Genomic DNA, 22,004 nt, shown 5'->3' on the forward strand with positions numbered 1-22,004 from the left:
TTCTGATCAAATTATAAAGTCATGTTATAAACCAGAAAATTGACAAACTACATGTATTTTTTGGCAATAACCCCAATTTTAAATAGATCATAGTAATCATTAGATAAAAAAAGGTTTTGTCAAGTTCTTGGTAATTTATTTGATACACCTCCAACTATAAGATGTTTCATCTTCATTTTAAAGCAACTATCTTCATTCTAAATATAATATTCTAAGATATAATTTTTTTCTATATTAATTAAATAGGTATCACCAAGTATAAGATGGTTTCATCTTTATTTTAACGCTACTATCTTCATTCTAAATATAATATTCTAAAATATTTTTTTCACTGTTTTAATTAAATAGGTATCACTGTCCATCGCACGGGAGTAATACTAGTAAATCTTAATTTCTGAACTTACTTTAGACATGTTTCTTGAATCCAAGTCATCAGCATAGCTGGAATTTGAACTCTCCATAGTTGAATAAAATGTGCTTGTTTGTACCTGAATACAAGAAAATGAGATATCAAATTAACACAAAACTTTCATAATAGATTTTTTTTTTTTTTTTGGAATTTTCAAGAAACCTCATGTATTTCTTTGACAATGGAGCCTATCAAATATCCCATTGGGATGCAAAGAAAGGTTGTCAGCAGCAGCCTTAGATATCCCAACATGTTGCATTCCATAGCTTTCATCTTTGTGGTGATCGACGACTTAATAGAAGCAAATAATGGATGCCTTTGTCTATTATGGGACATTTGAAACATATAAGTTTGGAGGACTATTCAAAAATTTGAACAATCTGAAATAATCAGTCAACAATTTTCAAAAATTTGGTGTTATTTATCAAGCAAATAAGGAAGAAAATCTGATATATAAGGAAAACTATATTGCATGGAAATAGGAAATATGGAAACAGATTTACACTAGATATTGTGTTTATTGATAAGCTCTAAATTTTATTTCCAGTTCTTGATTCAATGAGACATACAATACAATTTGATTCAATGAGACGACGAAAATCCTCGGAGGAAGTTTCGCGAAAGTGAACTGAACGACGACGGAGACGATGGAAATCCTCGGAGGAAGCTTCGCGGACGTGAACTGAACGACGACGGAGACGACGAAAATCCTCGGAGGAAGCTTTGCGGATGTGAACTGAACGATGACGGAGACGACGAAAGTTCGACGTGAACTGAACGACGACGGAAATCTTTGGAGGATTTGGACTCATCAGCACAATTGTTACGATTAGAGTTGTCAAATGGGTCAGGTCGGGCCAGCCTGGCCTAGCCCACTAGGCTTTTGAATTATACCGGGTTGGGCCGGTTCGAGCTGGCCCGAAATATGATTGGGCCTCAAAATAGCAAGCCCAACCCAATCCCTATTGGGCCATCGGGTGGTCGAGTCAAACCCGCCCAATAATTTTTTTTCTTAAATTCTACTCCCTCCGTCCCATTAATAGTGTCTCACTTTCCTTTCTGGGTTGTCCCATTAGTAGTGTTCCATTCCCTTTATGGCAATAATCTCTCTCTCTCTCTATACCTAATATTTAAATAATTTCCACGAACCCACTTTATCTACTTTCTACGCACTCCTTAATTTATGTGCCCAAAAGAAATGGGAAACTGCTAGTGGGACGGGGGAGTATTTTTTTTTTGCTATAAAAATGATAAAAAATAAAAAAATAAATTAAATTTGCTAAAATCAAATCAAATCATCAATTCACAAATATAATTAAAGATAAAATAAAATTTTTAAATCATACTATTGTATGTAAAAACACAACAAAAAATAAATGAAAATCCTATAATAGATGGCTTATTAAATAATACTACAAAGTATTTCAACAAATATAAAGTCCTAATAGTAAATACTATTAAGCAAACTCAAAATATTGTATCCAAATCAAAAAAGCACTCATTTTAAACTATAAAATTAGCAAAATATTCCACACTGCACTAATTAAAGTTTATTCTAAAAAGGGGCAAACTCACAGTCACAGCTAGGGATGTCAATCGGGTCGACCCACTCAGACAAAGAAATATGACAAAGAAATATGACTCAGTTTTAATAACTATAGTATTCATTTGCTTAACATTTTACATTGATTTGTCATATTTATCCTATTTTCTTTTGTTAGTTAATTTTTAATGTTGAATTTGAGTCAATCCTCATGTTAAAGTAAAATTATGAAATATTAATAATGAAAACTAGTTCATTCCTTTTAGAAGATTGAAACATTTTTTTTTAATAGAAGATTGAAACACTTTTTCTTTTGTTAGTTATATGCTTTCAATATACTTCTTGTTGAATTGATTGAATTGCAAAAAAATATTTATTACAGCCTAAAGAGGGTACCTTGCATTGATTATGTAACATAAAAATGGCATATTCACAATCTGATATCTCAATCAAGATAAAAGTTGTACTATATAAATGATTAACCATAAATTCATAATACACATAGATATGCAACAATCTATGAATCATTCATGAACAATTGAAGTCAAATTCTATTAAATGAGATTTTACAGATATTAGTCCTTCCTCCACTGCAGTCATTTTCTATGTAGTGAATACAGATGATAAAACACTCGATCGCCTCCCTCTCACCAGTGTTTTGGTGTCAGGGAAATAGCCATCTATCTCGGCCAAATCCCCGACACAGCCCTTCACAGTCACATTAACAGGATAAGTCACTAAATGAACACCTTTCATATCTTGCACTTCAGCTTGGCTGTAAATCTTCCACATTTTGTCACCTATTGATACCATAGTCTTCACACATTCCAAACTTTGAGGCTCTTTGTAGACTTCTTCGTCTCTCCCAGTGTGCTCATACCACAATGAGAGACGAAAAGCACGAATTCCTCCATTTTTTGGCTGATGTTGATAGCAGCCTATGGCCATCTCAGTGTCCCGTTGCCCATCCATCGATCTTTGGTTCACGTTGGCTGAGCCTATCAGAAGATAAGCATCATCCACTGGGGAAAAGGGATCAAAAATAGGATTAAGATTAGTGATCATATCATAGCCATAGTCATAGTCATAGTCCAAGATTGTTGCAAGAAAATTGTTACCTATCATGAGTTTTGAGTGGACATAAACCATGAACCTCCTATGCTTCTGTGCACTCCAGTAGTGTGTTGCAGGGTGTGGATTGTATGGAGGGACAAACTCCCCTTTCGTCTCGGTTTCACGGTTTGCAAGGCAGAAGAAGTTCAAGTAGTCTCTTGGATGAGAATCCTCGCCACTTTTTTGAATTGCTTCTGCTATGATTCTATACATCATCTTCATGGTCTCTCTAGTCCAATGCAGTATGTCTTGAACCGTCTCACTCTCGGGCACGCCCTCGGGCCACATTGGTATCACTATATACGCGTTGAACCTCTCCCCCGCCTTGATCTTGCTAGCCACCTTGAGAGCAATCTCAATAGGAATCAAGTTCCCACAACCACAATGCTTGTTTTCCTCCCACATATGGCACCCTCCTATGAAGTATTGATTCTCTATGTATATAAACCTATCTGCCCTCCTTATCGCCTCCACATACGCCTCGTGTATGCTCCTCTCGATGCTGAGGTTCTTAGGTAGAGGGCACGCGGAGACATGATCAATGGAGCGAAAAACTTGCACATTCCAACTCCTCTCAGAGGCAGAGGTGGTGGGGTTAGGCTGCTGAGACTGAGACAGTTCTTGAATCGAGCTAACCGGAACTAGTAGAGATGGATCACATTGCTTAGTCCATCTCTGCTCAAAATTTTCAAGCACATCCCTCCCTGCTTGGCCTACAACACAAGCATGCACGTCGTGCCATGGCTCCCTCGGTCCCCCTTTGTGGAGGCTGGCCCCCTGGAGGCTGGTCTGGTAGAAATCATAGCAATGCGACTCCGTGTTGAGGGTCTTGAAGAGGGAATGCTCCTCTGTGTCATACCTCCCATCACAGAGGTCTAATCCACCAAGAAAGCTCATGATCTCGCGGCTTCTTGATGAGTGGTCCACGAGGCTGTCCACTGTTATGGCCTTCTGGTGATGGGCAAACGCGGTGGGAAACTTGTCATGCAGCCTCGGGCATAGCTTGCAGACGACTCTCGTGTGCTTGAAATAAGCAAGTGCATCCTCATCATGAGTCTTCATCACACCTTTGTTCTTGATCAAAGGTAAGGATGTCTCATCATCCCACAGCAAGACCCTCACAGCCACCCCCTCATCTGCCTTGCGTTTCAGCAGCTCCCCGAGCTTCACCCCTCGTGCGTGAGGGACATCCGTTTCAGGATCACGTACCTACAAAATACACAAGAAACAATCATTCATTCATTCAAGAAAAGAAAAGAAAAAAAAGAAAAGAAAAATATACTAGTAATAAGTTTTGAGCCTCACCAAGGCCATTCTAGGATTGAATGACCACCCTGCAATATAGATCAAGTGCTTTGAACCATCAATCGCGTTGTACACGTCCTCCCATAGGCGTCTAGGCCTAGCATCCGAGGGCGGCTGGAACGAGGGGTGGTGGTGAGCATCTTGATACAATGTGACACCACAACTTGATCTCAAAGGAAAAGAAGCATTTTTAAGGCCTTGATATCCACCATTTTCCAATGCTTTCTCCCAAGGTTTTTCATCTTCTGCAGGCTTAAACCATACAATAAACTGCAGCTTGAGCTTCTTCTTCTGCTTCCCACTCTGCCTACTGAGGGGAAAGAACCCATTGATCAAGCTCGACTCGCCTAAAAGCTTATGAGCATGTATCTCGATCTTCCCCAAAACCGAACGCCTCCTTTTTAATGTCAATGTGATAATTGTTTGTGGTGGATGAGCACACAAGATTTGGAAGGTTTGATTCCAAACATGGTCACTTTCATTACTAGTTTTTGCCATTTTTTTGTTGTCAATCTTGATAGTCACATATGAAGACCTTCTACCTAAAGATATACACTGCAAATACACAATGCAATGTTTCATGAAAAAACATCAAAAAAATCATATTTTTTTTTCAAGATTCATGATCAAGACATGAACTCACCTTAAATGGGACAGATGATTTATACATTGTTGCACGAAAGATCGTTACTTCGAGTGTGCCATGAAGAAACCTGCCATTTTCTTCCATCTTCAACCAGTTGAAGATCAACAATGGCCCTTTTGAGATCGCAAAGTGTGTAAGAAGCGAACAAGTTGATGATGGCAATAGCCAATATATAAATGAAAAAAATATGTTAGTGTAATTCAAGAAAGCTCGGAAAACTTGTGAAGCTACATATTAGTAAGTCTTAGAAATAAATCAATGGTGTGTGCTGTTTTGTTTTTGCTTTAAGCTGAAGATTTTCATGAATTATTAAAGTCTCAGTTATCATTGCAAAAGTAATGTGCGATTTAATCAGTCAAGCATAGGCATGATTCCTTTAGATTCTGGTAATTAATTTAAGTTAAATGGACCCCTTCAACGCGTTTCATCAGAAAATTAATTTTAAAGAATGATATGTATATTTCTATAATTGATGAATCTTTTTTATATATATTAAGATATTGAGTGAGTTGCATGCGACTATTTTTTTTAAGGTCAATCATGATCATTCATGTAGATATTTGGACCAGCCTTCGCCGTTACATGTAAAATTTGAGATTAATAATGTATGCATTATTGATAATTGTTGAAATAAACAATCGAATTAGGCTAAAACACAATAAAATAAAAATATAAGATTTCGTGCACCTACGTGGATGTGTTACTTCTTCTGCTAGTATTTTTTATGAAGTTGTGGTGACAATTATTCTCGTTTAATTTATATAAAGATTAATAAGAAGCTTTGTTGTGAACAAGTACGCATAAATAACGTTTATGTTACACCACCAACACCTGTGCTTGGATGCCACTATTTTATATAAAATAAACTTTGTTTAAATATAATTTTCTAGATTTTTACAATTTATTCGTGGAACGAGTCTGAAATCTCGCATTTGAATAATGAACAAAAAAGGAACATAAATAAGATTTATAGCTGTGTATTAATTTTTGTAATAAGTTAATTATACTTTCTATTGTGAATTTTACCGTTTGATACATTGAAACTTACAATACGTATAGCTGTTATGAAATTTTGAATTTACTCGTAAGCGAGTAACAATCCACCCAAAGCGGAGTGTTGTATTTGAAAGCCCAAGAGAGTTAGTTCAATATCTTGTGGGCTTTTTTGATATTTAGAGTTAGACTTCGCCCAACAAGTTTAGATTTTTGGCCCATTGGAAATTTCCAAAATTAAGCAGAACCAACCATTTTTTATTTATTGTTTATGTTTACGTCGCTTTGGAAAAGGAGCTCTCACATTTACATGTAAAAAGAGGAGTATTTTTTTTAATGTCATGAAAATTTACATCCGTGATGTTCGATACACACTAAGTAAATTCATTTTATATAAAAATTTGCAAATTACACATAAAAGATAAATCACACATGAAAACCAAAGGTGGCATGTTCAATTCTATAAAAACACTCTTCTTGCTAGAAGAAGAAAAAAATACCCTAATAATAGAAGCACTTATCGGTTTAAGATTTAACCTTTATCGTTTTCTTTTGCTATAATTGTTCTCATAAATTTATTTCCTTTTGGAAAAAAATACTATAATTAGTAATAATCCATGTACTCCCTCCGTCCCACGAATCTTGACACGTTTTCCTTTTTGGGCCGTCCCACGAGTCTTGACACGTTTCCTTTTTGGGTAATAATTATTACATTCTTTCTCCTGCTTTATCACCTTTATTATATTCTCTCTCATACTTTATCACTTTTATTACCTTCTCTCTCCTACTTTATCAATTTTATACTTTATTAATTACACATTTAAAACACTAATCTACAACTCCTTAATTCCCGTGCCGAACCCAAACGTGTCAAGACTCGCGGGACGGAGGGAGTATTATATTATTGTGAAAGAAACAATTTATTACTCTCTCCGACCCGTGAAGCTTGAGCAAATTCTTTTCGGCACGGGTTTTAAGGACTTGATATTTTGTGTGCTAAATGTGGTAGGTAAAAAGTGAAAAGGTGAATAAAAGAAAAAAAAAATGTCATATAAGGAAAATGCTCAAGCTTCACGAGACAACCCAAAAGAAATATTGCTCAAGCTTTACATAACGGATGAAGTATCAAAAAAACATAATTAATATTTTAAATATAAATATAAATTTATCTAAACTCGATTAAATTTGTGAGCCACAAAATAACAAAATTTAAAACTTTACTTAATAGTAATAAATAAAATAAATTTAAATATAACACTATTCGGCAGGATTCAAATGTGATCACGCCCTACCAATCAAAGGCAGATGGTCATTGGCCAATTTATAATGTTGTGGACACGTGACAATGGCCCTTTCCAGAGCCCCCACAATAATAGCCATTTCAATGAAAGTTAGTACTTGTATTTATTTAAAGATAAGATTTTGTGATAATATAAATTAGTGTATGAAACAAGCCACGTGGTAAAAAATAAGGCCTTCTCATTGGTGGCCTGCCGACTTCACGCAAGTAATGGGCCCACTGATGAGTGCGGTCATATCCAAACTTGGGTCCAACAAGAAAAGGCCCAAAAGCCCATGCCCCATCTGAGGGGGTTAGTTGCAATGTGTTCCTACTTTATATAACCAACCCTGGAGATTGGGTATATTTAATTTTATGTTTTTATTTTTTACCTTTTGTTTTTTGCATTCACCATTTAGGGGTCTCTCTTTTGCTTGGAAACTTTGAAAAAAAAAATCTTTTTTTTTTTATTTTTTTTTTAGATAAATTTTAGCTATTAAAACCTTTCACATCGCTCTTCTTTTTTCAACTGAAAAACGATAGTTTCACTTGTAAAGTTTAACATACCTCTCTTTGATAAAATTAGAGATTTGTAGCTTATTTGATGAGATGCTTGACTAAGAGGGTGTTTGACTGAGTTTATAAGCTCCTTCAAATTATTTGGCAAAATAAATTTCTAAAGAATTTAGAGCATCCACAGTAGGACTCGAGTCACCCCCGAAATCGGGTCCCACTACAGTGGATGATGACTCGATCGGGTCCCGATAGATCAGGTGTACCCCGATAGCCAAAATGTGAGTCAGATCAGGTGTTTACACGCGCCTATTTTAAAAAAAATAAAAAATAAAATCAAATTTTAAAAAATTGGGTTGTTGCTCATTTGACCAACACACTTTTTTTAAAAAAAAACCGGTCATTCGACCGTTTAGGTTTTTTTATTCTTCTTTTTTTATTTTTCTCTGCTATAAATTTTCCTATCTTTTTCTTCTTTTTCACACATCTTCTCTTATCTTCTCCAATATTCTTCTTCTCTATTTCAAACTCTATAAAAAAATGGATCCCCACAATCCCAATTGATACGACTCAAATTGGGTTCCCGACCTCTCCGACAGAGACGATTATCATCCCGATTTGGCGGGTATCAACTTGGAAGAGGAACCTCGTCCAAGCGGCGAGGAGGAGATGCCGGCCGCCGCCCAAGAAAGGAGGGCGGCGGTAGGCTATGGCCTTCAAGGAGAAGGCGCCGGCTCCTATGCCGGAGGAAGGAAGAGCCACTCGGCACACCTACACCCTCGAGGAGACGGACCTTGTTGTCCGTGTTTGGGCAGAGGAGACCAACGATGTCGTCCGGGGTGTCGATCAAAAGGGAGAGGCCTACTGGGCCCGTATTCTAGATCGGGTGAACTTTTTCCTCGTCGTCGCCTTCAAACCCCGCCAAATAAAGGGCCACTTCGCCCGAGTGGCTGCAGAGGTGAAGTTGTGGGAGAATGTTTGGGTGGAGGTTTGCACGAAGTGGCCTTCTGGCCATTCCGACGACATACTCCAACAGAAGGCCCAAGTCATCTTCCAAGATAGGAGCCCCACTTTTGGCCCCTTCAACTACTGGAATGCATGGAGGACTCTCCGAATCAACCAGAGGTTCAAGTCCATGTACCTTGAGGGTGACGTCCATTCCTCCAAGCAGACGAAGATATCGGAGACGGGCGACTTCACCACCTCGGCGTTGGGCGAGTAGATCACGTCTTCCCAGCCAATTGGAAACAAGGCAGCGGCGAAGGGGAAGGGAAAGGCATCGCAAAGCTCGAAGCCCCACCGCAATACACGGAGAGGTTGGATAGATCGGACAATAAGTTGGAAAAAATGATCGGCGAGTACGCCAATAAGAACGAGCTAAAGAGGGAGATCCACGACGATCGGATCTTATTCATGAAGACTTCCGCCATAACTCTGGAGCAGCTAGAATGGCACAAGCAATGGGTGGCGGAGATCCTAGCTCGGTGAAGGGATGGAGACTAGATAGGTTTTAATTATGTAATTTTTAATCATATTTTTTTAGGTTTTAATTAGGTAATTTTAAATTATGTCTTTAAGGTTTTTTTTTAATGTAATTTTTAGGATTTTTAAAATTAATGAAGTTTAGTTTGAAGTAAATTGTGTTATTTAAATGTGTGCAATTAAATTTAAATGAAAAATACAAAAATCAAAACTAAAAAGATCATGTCAACTATCATGTCATCCCACTGCAGCCTCCATGACCCAATGTGGTCCCGGGAATGGATCCTCTGTTGTGCACAGTGCACAAAAACAAGAAGAATGAGTGATTTAGTATTTTTCTTTTTTGTATTTTTTTTAAGTTATGTATTTATTTTCTTCTTGTTTTTGTGCACAGCAGAGGATCCATTCCCATATGGTCCCCCCTCTATCAAGTCAGCTATCAGGTCACCCCCGCTGTGGATGTTCTTATAAGTTATAAAAATAGGAGCTTGTAAGTTCTCCAAAAAATAAGTTCCTCTACCGTTCTGCCCCAACTTATTTTCTCATTATCTTATAAGCAACACTCATTTTACAAAAATAACTAAACTATGATTTTTTATTTTCATCATATATTATTCTAATTTCATTTTTCTTCAATTTTCTCTCACTAACTAAAAATTTACTCTCTGACTTATAAGATCAATTATCCAAACACTTTAACAACTTATAAGCTCTAAAGAAACAATATCTTATAAGCTCTTGAAATATTTTATAAGCTACGAAAACTTATATGATACGAAAGTTTATATGCTCTTTAAAATAAACTTTGGCAAACACCCTCTAAGTACATAAATGAGTAGATGTTAAGGTTTTGGCGGTGTCATTAATTAGAGTGCATTTTGTTTCATTATTGATATTTCGATCTTAAATAAAAGAAATTGATGGAAGTAATAACTGCAATATAGTACCATTATTTCAATTCTACGAGTCGTTTTCATTGATCATTTATACCTTTAATTAACAGCCAAAATTATTTTTCTTCTCGTTTATTTTATTCTTCAACATCTTTTTTCCACGGAGAAAGTTCCATTACCGCCGCTTTAAAAAAAAGACACTAAAGACATTTAGTAAGAAATGGCCTCAAATACAAATTAATTAAAAAACAAGAATCTAAAATAGAGAAGGTCTTTCATGCAATTTCTGCATAATGTGATCATTCACATATTCTAATAAAATATTTAAGTATTATATTGTATTAAAATATATGAGTGGTTCGGACAGTTCAAACATCCACACACATCACACACAGAAGAATTGCGTCCAAAATATTATAGTTAGTCTTATCCATTCTATCTGCATTGTTTTGTTTCCAAGAAAGCAATAACTATTGGTACACATCCGAGAGAAAGATTCATGGGTTCGATATGGTCAATTGAAATATTAATTTAATATTATGTTTCATCTCTAGAAAAAATAGTATAACAATAAGTTAAGCAAATCCCATGAGCAAAAGAGGAGGAGATAACAATGATACCGGCCCCTATATTTTCAATTGATTGCAACATTATATTATGATATATATACATAACTTGTGATATAGCACTCATATGGTCCAACCAACCTGGTCTACACACACAAATTAAATTATTTATGTTTTGGGTTCAAATAATTACTCCTTTTCATCAACAACTCCTTTTCTTCTCCTTTTTTAACATTGAAGCTCATGATTAATTCAATTACTAATTTAAGCATCACGATAGTCACATTCAATATATAAATTTGAGGCTTGTGTTTGAACGTATTTCAATACGTGTCATATGGATAAATAATGTTATAATATAAATATAGTAGAGAGGATAAAAAAGTGTGGTTTTTATCGAGCTTATATATATCCTATCGTTAAATTAATAGCTTGATGTTGGCATGTACTTGCTGAAAATTCCTCAAATATTCATTGCTCAGAATTTATAATTCGTTTTCCAAAACTTACGTTTCATTCGTTTCATTGAATCTAAAGATAAAAAAATATGTATAAATTTTTAACTCAATCAAGTTTTTACGTTTCTCCCTTTCACGTTTTCTCCCTTTTAACATGCCTAATGTTTCGAGCACTTGCGCTGTTTGCCTATTTTTTAGAATCCGACAAATATATTCAACTTTTCAAAATCTATTATACACTTTTGATATATGTATATATATAAAAACAAAAAACAAAAAAAAATAATAGTAGAGATAAAAAGAATAATCAGAAAGTTAACAAATTTTAGGATTAAAATGCATCTAAATTCACCAACTTTAATCAAAATCCACTTTTAACACAAACTTTTAAAATTCTATTTTTATACACCAACTTAGGGACCCTGATCAATTTTAACAACGAATTCATCTCCGGCGATTTAAAAACACACATGGCACTTTGGGTAGGCTCACTACCCTCCCAAAACACATGGAAAGACTAATATATTGGAAGATAAAGGGTAGTGAGCCTAGACGTCAAGTGTCACGTGTGTTTTTAATTTGCCGGAGATGAATTCATTGTTAAAATTGAACAGGGTCCCAAAGTTAGTGTATAAAAATGAATTTTTGAAAACCCGTGTTAAAAAAAGAATTTTGAGTAAAGCTTGTTAATTTACATGTATTTAACCCCAAATTATATAAGGTAATGAATTCAAACTCATAATCTTCAATAACAAGTTAAGCCACTTCGCTATTAGGAGGGTGTTTGGCTGAGCTTATAAGCTCCTTCAAATGTTTGACAAAATAAGTTTTTAAACAACTTATAAGCTCTAAAAATAAGTTCTAAGATCTTATAAACTCCTCTAAAAATAAGCTCAAATTACATCTTCTAAGCTCTTAAAACATCTTATAAGTTGTTAGAGCATATAAGCTCTTTAAAATAAGCTTAACCAAACACTCTCTAAGTCTTTTACTTATTTGACTAAGAGGGTGTTTGGCGGAGCTTATAAACTCTTTAAAACAACTTATAAATTCTAAAAACAAGCTCCAATAGCTTATAAGTTCTCCAACTAAATTCTTCACATTAAATTTATTTTTTTATAATCTTATATGTAATAATTATTTTATAAATATTATTCAACTATAATTTTTTATTTTCATCATACCTCTCAAGCTCATTTCACTTCTATTTGATCTCTCTAACTAAAAATTCTCTCTTTAATTTATAAGTTCAATTATTCAATTATTTTGATAATTTATATTTTTTAAAAAAATTACATCTTATAAATTTTTGAAATATTTTATAAACTCTAAAAATTTATAAATTCTTTAAAATAAACTCAGGCATAGCCCCACCAACGAATGTTTGTTGTGGAAATATTTTGGGAGGGCACCATGAATCAGAATATGTATCAGTTAGGTTTGGAGGAATTCTCACCACATGGGTAATGTAGCATACATCTAGACTCATTGTGTCAAATTTATCACTTTACCATACATATTTAATACTTTAACCACAAATTCTTACAAAAATTTGATTTTGAGGGGTTAAAGACATATTGAGCGCTTCCATGCACATTGACATTGATGTAATGTAGTCGGCAAACAATACAATATAAATTGATTTTGAGGGGTTAAATACTTATTGAGCGCTTCCACATTGATGTAGTGTAGTCGGCAAATATATAGTACAAATATATTACTCCATGTATTAACCATATATACAATATATTACTCCATGTATTAAAGGGTTTTAATGCAAAACCCTTATTTATATAAAAATAGAGAATCTTTCTCATTTATCCATCGTCTATACAGGGCCGTTTCTGACGAAAAATGGGCCCAGGGCGAAACAATAAAAATGGGCCCTCTATTCACCATCATAACAACACAAAAAAACACTTTTTTTAAAGTCATATTATAATATTGGGCAAATTGCATGAAAATACCTCACTTTATACCAAAATTTGGTTTTTTGACAATCTTTTCAATTGTAGCAAAAATTTGAACTACCTTTCAATTTGTTGCAATTGACTTCCGGAGTAATTTTCCGGCCAACTTAATGCTGATGTGGATTCCCGTAAAGTTGATGTGGCATGCCTCGCCGGACGACAAATTGCATGAAAATACCCCACTTTATACCAAAATCTGGTTTTTTGACAATCTTTTTAATTGTAGCAAAAATTTGAACTACCTTTCAATTTGTTGCAATTGACTTCTAGAGTAATTTTCCGGCCAACTTAATGCTGATATGGATTCCCGTAAAGTTGATGTGGCACACCTCGCCGGCTAATCAAACGACAACGTCTCTAATTGCCTTAAGCGATGTCGTTTTCCACGATTTTAAGCAAATTACAATTTCTAGTTTTATATATTTGTCGATTAGGGCTTCAAAAGTCCTCATTTCTTCTCCCAAATTTTCTCATCTCAGTTGAAGTTCTTGTTCCATAAATTCTCATTTGCAGCAAAAATCTTTGAACTGGTGGATTCTTCTTCTCAAACGGGACGGCTGAGCTCATACAATTTTCCTTTACCTCCAAAATTCTGCAGATGCGAAGAACCAGAGCCGTGCATCTTGCAGGCTTCAAATAGTGTGACTAATCCGGAGAGGCGCTACTTCTCATCATGTACAAAAATACCCACATCAAGTATCTTGTACTCTTTAAAATATACTTTTATTTAATTCATATATTTTTTTTTCTTTAGAAAATTTATGGAACAAGAATTTCAACTGAGATGAGAAAATTTCAACTGAGATGAGAAAATTTGGGAGAAGAAATGAGGACATTTGAAGCCCTAATCAACAAATATATAAAACTAGAAATTGTAATTTGCTTAAAATCGTGGAAAACGACATCGTTTAAGGTAATTAGAGACGTTGTCGTTTGATTAGCCGCCGAGGCATGCCACATCAACTTTACGGGAATCCACATCAGCATTAAGTTGGCCGAAAAATTACTCCGAAAGTCAATTGCAACAAATTGAAAGGTAGTTCAAATTTTTGCTACAATTGAAAAGATTGTCAAAAAACCAGATTTTGGTATAAAGTGGGGTATTTTCATGCAATTTGTCGTTTGATTAGCCGGCGAGGCGTGCCACATCAACTTTACGGGAATCCACATCAGCATTAAGTTGGCCGGAAAATTACTCCGGAAGTCAATTGCAACAAATTGAAAGGTGGATCAAATTTTTGCTACAATTGAAAAGATTGTCAAAAAACCAGATTTTGGTATAAAGTGGGGTATTTTCATGCAATTTGCCCTATAATATTTCAGTAAAAAAATATATTACTCGCCTTTTTTACTTGCAAAGTCATCTATAAGAACATTTGTTTCAATATTTTTTAAGATATATTTTTTAATACAAAAAATTGCTAAACTATTTAATCTTTTTTGCCATATCGACGTTTTTAAATATGTCTTCAATAATTTTAACTTCCATAAACTCTTCTCAGCCGAAGCTACTGTTACAGACATTGTTAACAATATTGCAACATTTGGATAACAATTTGTAATTTTCATAAATTCAAGAATTTCAATAGTTGAAGTTATTTTATTTGATAATTTCATTTGTAATATTTTTAATTCAATAAATAAATCATCTAACTCATATAATGAGTAAAAGTAGATTTAAAATTAACACATTAATGTCTTAATTTTTCACTATCCAAAAATTTTAAAGTTTTCGAATCAAATGAAAAACCAAATATATGATCAAATGATTTCATTTCTTTAAATCTATATTTTAAAGAAGTAATCGTTATGTCCACAACAACTACAAAATATTCAAATTCTAAATGACATTTTATTAAAAATATTGGCTCCATATATTCATATTAGATGCAAAACTCTTAGCAATAGTCAAACTTGTACTCCCTCCGTCCCAGCTGAAATGTCTTGTTTCTTTTCGGCACGGAGATTAAGAAATGTGTATAAAGTAGATAAAGTGGGTTGGTGGAAATTATTTAAATATTAAGTACAGAGAGAGAGTGTATTGCCAAAAAAGGAAACAAGACATTTCAAGTGGGACAACCCAAAAAGGAAAACAGGACATTTCAGCTGGGACGGATGGAGTATTAGATATTAGACCTTCTAATTGTTTCATGATAGAGTCAATGCGCATAGTATACACAAAAAATGATATTAGACCTTATAATTTTTGGGGGCCCCAAAATTATTCAGGCTGAAATTTTTTGGGCCTCATTTTTTTTATTCAATGCTAATAGTATACACAAGAAGAAAGTTAGGCCAATAATAATAATAGTACATATAAGAGAATATAAAAAAATTTGGGCCCCCAAAAATGATGGGCCCTGGGCGGTCGCCCATGCTGGCCCGCCCTCAGAGACGGCCCTGCGTCTATATTGAATAGATTATTTAGATTAGTATGAGGCAAAAAAAAAAACTATTTTTTTCAAATATAATAAATATTTTTATTATAAATGCAATAGCGTTTAGTGTAGTCTCATTACATTCTTACGAGAAATGTAATTCTTATTATAATCAAATCCTAAAAATATGTAAATTAAATATTCCATCATATAAATATGTAAACTAAAGAAATAATAAGAAATTAATTAATACACGGCTAGGGATGTTAATTTAGCTCAAAACCGATTGATCGATCCGAATAAATTGAGAACCAAAGGTGGATAGGCGTCGAAATTTTTTAACCCGAAATTGAAAAAGCATGAATGACCCGAACCGAAAATAGCCCGAACCAAATACGACTAATCCGCAAATTGAGTGGGTTGGCTCAATTAAACGAAAAATCTTGCTTATCAAATATCATTACTTTTGATTTAAAATTTGTAATAAAATTTAATATTTATATAGAATGTATTTTTATTTTTTAATATGTCAAATGCAAATTTTTCTTACTTGAAAATTGAAAGATATATAATTATTTGAATTAAATCTTTACATCTTATAAAATTTATAATTAATTATTATATAAGTCAGATGTTTGAAATAACATTTTATTTTAAAATTTCCCATACACGATCAACATTGATTTATTTAGATTATAAAAATAAAAATCCGAGATCCACTTGCGCATATATTCTCCTATCCAAACAAGCCTCATATATCTCAACCGGAATAAATTATTTCCTACATTGCATCCACGCTCCTTCATTTACACCCCTTTCCAATTTTCCCCCTTTTATCAAAAAAACCCTCGCACAGCACAGTTCCCAATTCTCCATCGCCGACGCCGGAGAGATGACGAGCTACGGCACCATCCCGACCTCGTCGTCCCCGCCGGGCACCAACGTGAACCTCGAGTACATCTCGCGCGCCAAGGAGCGCATCAAGGAAGGCCTCGGCGCGCGCCGCCCTTGGCGCGAGATGGTCGACATCCACAGCTTCGGCCTGCCACGGTCCTTCCGCGAGGCGATGGCGCGCGTGAAGACGAACATCGCCTACTTCAGCATGAACTACGTCCTCGTCGCGCTCGTGATCGTGTTCCTCAGCCTCCTCTGGCACCCGATCTCGCTCATCGTCTTCCTCGTGATGATGGCGCTGTGGGTCCTGCTATACTTCCTCCGCGACGAGCCGCTCGTGGTGTTCGGCCGCCTCATCAGCGACAAGGTGGTGCTGATCGTGCTCGCGGTGCTCACGATCTTCGTCCTTCTGTTCACCGGCGCGACGACGGAGATCCTGAGCTCGCTGCTCGTGGCGGTGGTGGTGGTGCTGGTACACGCCGCCCTGAGGAGGACCGACAATTTGGCCCCCGATGAGGAAGCCGCAGGTCTGCTGAGGTCAGCCAGTCCGCCTTCCTCTTGATTTTTTCTTTTTTTTTTTTCGGTTCGTTTTGGTTCGTGTTTACCCTCTTCCGTTCCACTGTTTCTGGTGAATTGAAAAAACCATTGATCGTATCGAATCGTATCAGGTGATGATATCTGTTGTTGTTGACTTTTGGAAAATTTTTGTAATTCTGTTGTATGCGTGAGATGTATTTATTCAATAACTATCTCAATTTATTTTTCTTGATAAAGAGTTTGAGTTCAAAATGTGAAGTGTTATTAATGTTGCGATTGATGTGCATTTCAATCATCTCAATTTAAATTTAGTTGAGTTCTTGTTTTCTACTAGTACTACTTTTCTTTAGTTGCCAAAATCTCGTGCGCCAAATATGTTTGCATCATGAAACTTTCTTTTCTTCTCTGTTTTTTGGAGAGATTTGAATCGTGAAACTTGAGATTTAGGTTTCTAGTTGAACTTCAACTACCGTGAGTGATGATGAGTCCATTCATGGTCAGTATTTTTGTGGTGTAATGAGCCAGTAACACATGAACTGTTAGCAACGTTTAATGTTTAAATGTGTGTAGTTTGATGATGAATTCAAGCTAATTTATCGTTTAGTTTAATCATGGGCAAATTGCATGAAAATACCTCACTTTATACCAAAATTTGGTTTTTTGACAATCTTTTCAATTGTAGCAAAAATTTGAACTACCTTTCAATTTGTTGCAATTGACTTCCGGAGTAATTTTCCGGCCAACTTAATGCTGATGTGGATTCCCGTAAAGTTGATGTGGCACGCCTCGTCGGCTAATCAAACGACAAATTGCATGAAAATACCCCACTTTATACCAAAATCTGGTTTTTTGACAATCTTTTCAATTGTAGCAAAAATTTGAACTACCTTTCAATTTATTGCAATTGACTTCTAGAGTAATTTTTCGGCCAACTTAATGCTGATGTGGATTCCCGTAAAGTTGATGTGGCATGCCTCGCCGGCTAATCAAACGACAACGTCTCTAATTACCTTAAACGATGTCGTTTTCCACGATTTTAAGCAAATTACAATTTCTAGTTTTATATATTTGTTGATTAGGGCTTCAAATGTCCTCATTTCTTCTCCCAAATTTTCTCATCTCAGTTGAAATTCTTGTTCCATAAATTTTCTAAAGAAAAAAAAAACATATGAATTAAATAAAAGTATATTTTAAAGAGTACAAGATACTTGATGTGGGTATTTTTGTACATGATGAGAAATAGCGCATCTCCGGATTAGTCACACTATTTGAAGCCTGCAAGATGCACGGCTCTGGTTCTTCGCATCTGCAGAATTTTGGAGGTAAAGGGAAATTGTATGAGCTCAGTCGTCCCGTTTGAGAAGAAGAATCCACCAGTTCAAAGATTTTTGCTGCAAATGAGAATTTATGGAACAAGAATTTCAACTGAGATGAGAAAATTTGGGAGAAGAAATGAGGACATTTGAAGCCCTAATCGACAAATATATAAAACTAGAAATTGTAATTTGCTTAAAATGTGGAAAACGGCATCGCTTAAGGTAATTAGAGACGTTGTCGTTTGATTAGCCGGCGAGGCGTGCCACATCAACTTTACGGGAATCCACATCAGCATTAAGTTGGCCGGAAAATTACTCTAGAAGTCAATTGCAACAAATTGAAAGGTAGTTCAAATTTTTGCTACAATTAAAAAGATTGTCAAAAAACCAGATTACGGTATAAAGTGGGGTATTTTCACGCAATTTGTCGTCCGGCGAGGCATGCCACATCAACTTTACGGGAATCCACATCAGCATTAAGTTTGCCGGAAAATTACTCCGGAAGTCAATTGCAATAAATTGAAAGGTAGTTCAAATTTTTGCTACAATTGAAAAGATTGTCAAAAAACCAAATTTTGGTATAAAGTGATGTATTTTCATGCAATTTGCCCTTTAATCAATATCTAATCTCTATTTGGTAATATATGTATGTCGGCGTCAAATTTAAGAGGAAAAGAAATTCAATAGAAATTGCGCAAAACCAGTACATATTTTTTTTTTTAAGTTTGAAAAAGATCAAAATTACTGAATGGTAGAATAGTTGGACCAATCTTGCAGCCTCATAAATTACGTGACAAATTTTGCATTTCTTATTGTGTCGACGATCATATATTTATGGTTCACGGTTCGTCTGCCCGTAATGGCTAATAACTTTTGCTAAGGATGCCTTTACTTCAAAATTTTCATTGGAGAGAAAATGAGTGTAATATTTCACCTTGCCTTGAGAAATTTTTTTATCATAATAAACATGTGAAAATGGTGAAAAATATGTGAAAATATATATTTTTTTCTCCTTCTTCGTCAAAGTAAACGCACCCTAAATCAATAATCTAACGTCTGATATCTCAGCTCAAGAATAAACCAAGATATACCAAAAATAAGCAACCTGAGACTTTGAAACTATTAAAGATGTGTTTGATTTGAGGTATAAAAAGAGATAAATTTTATTTATAATCTTATATTTTGTTTGTTTTGATTTAATAAAAAATTTGGATATGTGGTATATATTTTCGAGCAACAATTTTTCTCTTAGAAAATATATAATTGTATACTTAAGACAGGGTGGAATAAGTTTATAACACCTTATAATGCATAAGTATACTACTCCATCATTCAAAATAAACAAGATACTATGTAAAATATGTCCTCACTTTAAGTGATTTATACATTATTATATTATCAATTTATTTAGAGAGATAAAAAGCAAAGACATCCTCAGTAAATGAAGTAATGATTTAAACTGCATTCAACTTGAAACATATATAATATGAACAAATAGTTTTAATCTCTAAAACCTAGCTTAATTTGTTTCAGTTTTTTGTTCACATACTCCTCAAAAATATAAATTGGGTTCGCAATTCTGCTCTCCAGCACCGATATCTTCTCTGTATTTATTCATTTATTATTTATTTAGTGAGGAATCTTCTCTGAATTTTTTGAGATCTGATGTTACAAAATTTTGACTAGCTATTGGGGAAACTCGAAGATATAATAAAATTACTCGACGTGAGCTTCGAAATAAAATGGAAGCCTTTGTTTAAAAAATCAATTTAAATTTATTTCTCATTTCAAGATTAAAATGCTTAGTTAATGTGGTTTTACAGTGTTAGTAGCTTATACGTTTTCCCTGTAATCAATTAATCAAAAGTTCGAATGTTCTAATGTGCATGAATGTATAACTTGAAAAAGATACATTATGATATCATTAGAATATTTTGTGGGCTGATAAATCAACATTAGATATTCAAAAAAGGACAAAACAGTGTGGATTGAAAGATGCATTATGATATCATTAAAATATTTCGTGGGTTAATACTCAACGTCAAAGGTCAGTCTATCATGACGCAGTTATTATATGTTAATTTATCAAAAAATAATTACATGTTAATTTATATATAAAAAGAGAGAGAGAGAGAAACCATGGTAGGCTCGAAAATTGAGTTTAAGAGCATCCACGGTGAGATGACTTGATAGATGATAGGGGGGGACCACAATGAGTCAGGAGGCCACAGTGTGATGACTCGATAGATGACTTGATTTTTTTAGTTTTGATTTTTATATTTTTCATTTAAATTTAATTGCACAAATTTAAATAACACAATTTACTTCAAAATTAAATTGCATTAAATTTAAAATCCTAAAAATTACATTTAAAAAAAACCTAAAGACATAATTTAAAATTACTTAATTAAAATCTAAAAATATAATTAAAAATTACATAATTAAAACCAAAAGATCTCCTTGTTCTTTCAACCAAGCTACGATCTTCGCCACCTGAGCCTTATGGATTTGGAGGGTTTCCGGATCCATGCCATCCGTCTTCATGAATAAGATCCGATCGTTGTGGATCTCCCTCTTCAGCTCGTTCTTCTTGGTGTACTCGTCGATAATTTTTTTTCCAGCTTGTTGTCCGATCTATCCAACCTATCCTTGTATTGCGGTGGAGGCTCCGAGCTTTGCGACGCCTTCCCCTTCGCCGCTCTCGCCGCCGCCTTGTTTCCAATTGGCCGGGAAGACGTGATCTCCTCCCCCGACGCCGAGGTTGTGAAGTCGCCCATCTCCGACATCTTCGTCCTCTTGAAGGAATTGACGTCTCCCTCAAAGTACATGGACTTGAACCTCCGATTGACTCGAAGCATCCTCCATGCATTCCAGTAGTTGAAGGAGCCAGAAGTTAGGTTCCTAGATTGGAAGATAACTTGAGCCTTCTGTTGGATCATGTCGTCGGAATGGCTGGAAGGCCACTTAGTTGTCATCTCCACCCAGATATTTTCCCACAACTTCACATCCGCACTCACTCGGGCGAAGTGTCCCTTGATGCCTTCACATTTTGGTCGACACCCCGGACGACATCGTTGGTCTTCTCTGTCCAAATTCGGACAATAAGGTTTGTCTCCTCGAGGGTGTAGGTGTGCCGAGCGGCCCTTCCTTCCTGTTGCATAGGAGCCGACGCCTTCTCTTTGAAAACCATAGCCTTCCGCCGCCCTCCTTTTTGGGCTTCGACACACTGTGGGCGGGCGGTGCCTCCTCTTCCTCGCCACTTTGACGATGTTCCTCCTCCAAGTTGATATCCGCCAAATCGGGATGATAATCACCTTCGTCGGAAAGGTCGGGAACCCAATTTGGATCGTACCAGTTTGAATTGTATGGATCCATTTTTTTTTATATATAATTTGAGAGAGAATGAGGAAGAAGATAGAAGAAGAATTGTGTTTGAAGATGAAGGAGGAAGAAATATATAAAGAAGAGAGAGAGAGAGAGAAAAAAAAAGGAAAAGGGGGTAGCAACGGTCAAATGACCAAAAATCATTTTTTCTTTTAAGTCGGCAACGGCCGAAAATTCGAAATTCATTTTTTTTTTAATTAGGCTCGTGTGTGACACGTGCCATTTGTTGGAGAGATCATGGCTCACCCGATAAATCGAGGCACACTCAAGCACTCGAGTCATGCGTTGCTATAGTGAGGGACCCGATACCAGTGAATGACTCAAG

General features: G+C 35.3%; 2 protein-coding genes across 2 annotated transcripts; one reads left to right on the forward strand and one right to left on the reverse strand.

Annotated features, from left to right (window-relative positions):
- Nucleotides 1-2,390: 2,390 nt before the first annotated feature.
- On the reverse strand, nt 2,391-5,276 carry LOC130991639 (phospholipase D alpha 4). The gene is made up of 4 exons (XM_057915964.1): nt 5,014-5,276; nt 4,371-4,925; nt 3,071-4,274; nt 2,391-2,974 (listed from the first exon to the last, which is right to left on the reverse strand). Exons 1-4 carry the CDS (start codon nt 5,098-5,100, stop codon nt 2,556-2,558), a joined length of 2,265 nt encoding a protein of 754 aa, XP_057771947.1. The 5' UTR covers nt 5,101-5,276; the 3' UTR covers nt 2,391-2,555.
- Nucleotides 5,277-16,276: 11,000 nt separating this feature from the next.
- On the forward strand, nt 16,277-17,231 carry LOC130991647 (PRA1 family protein F2). The gene has a single exon (XM_057915976.1). The coding sequence runs from the start codon at nt 16,441-16,443 to the stop codon at nt 17,002-17,004; it is 564 nt and encodes a 187-aa protein (XP_057771959.1). The 5' UTR covers nt 16,277-16,440; the 3' UTR covers nt 17,005-17,231.
- The last annotated feature ends 4,773 nt before the right edge of the window (nt 17,232-22,004 follow it).

This window comes from Salvia miltiorrhiza, chromosome 1 (genome assembly GCF_028751815.1).
Source record: "Salvia miltiorrhiza cultivar Shanhuang (shh) chromosome 1, IMPLAD_Smil_shh, whole genome shotgun sequence".
Classification (NCBI taxonomy): Eukaryota; Viridiplantae; Streptophyta; class Magnoliopsida; order Lamiales; family Lamiaceae; genus Salvia; species Salvia miltiorrhiza.

Coding starts and splice junctions, on each gene's coding strand:
- LOC130991639 (XM_057915964.1), bottom strand. CDS start 5,100: ATGGAAGAAAATGGCAGGTTTCTTCATGGCACACTCGAAGTAACGATC. Junction 4,926..5,013: donor AATCATCTGTCCCATTTAAG/GTGAGTTCATGT, acceptor GTGTATTTGCAG/TGTATATCTTTAGGTAGAAG. Junction 2,975..3,070: donor CCACTCAAAACTCATGATAG/GTAACAATTTTC, acceptor CCTTTTCCCCAG/TGGATGATGCTTATCTTCTG.
- LOC130991647 (XM_057915976.1), top strand. CDS start 16,441: ATGACGAGCTACGGCACCATCCCGACCTCGTCGTCCCCGCCGGGCACC.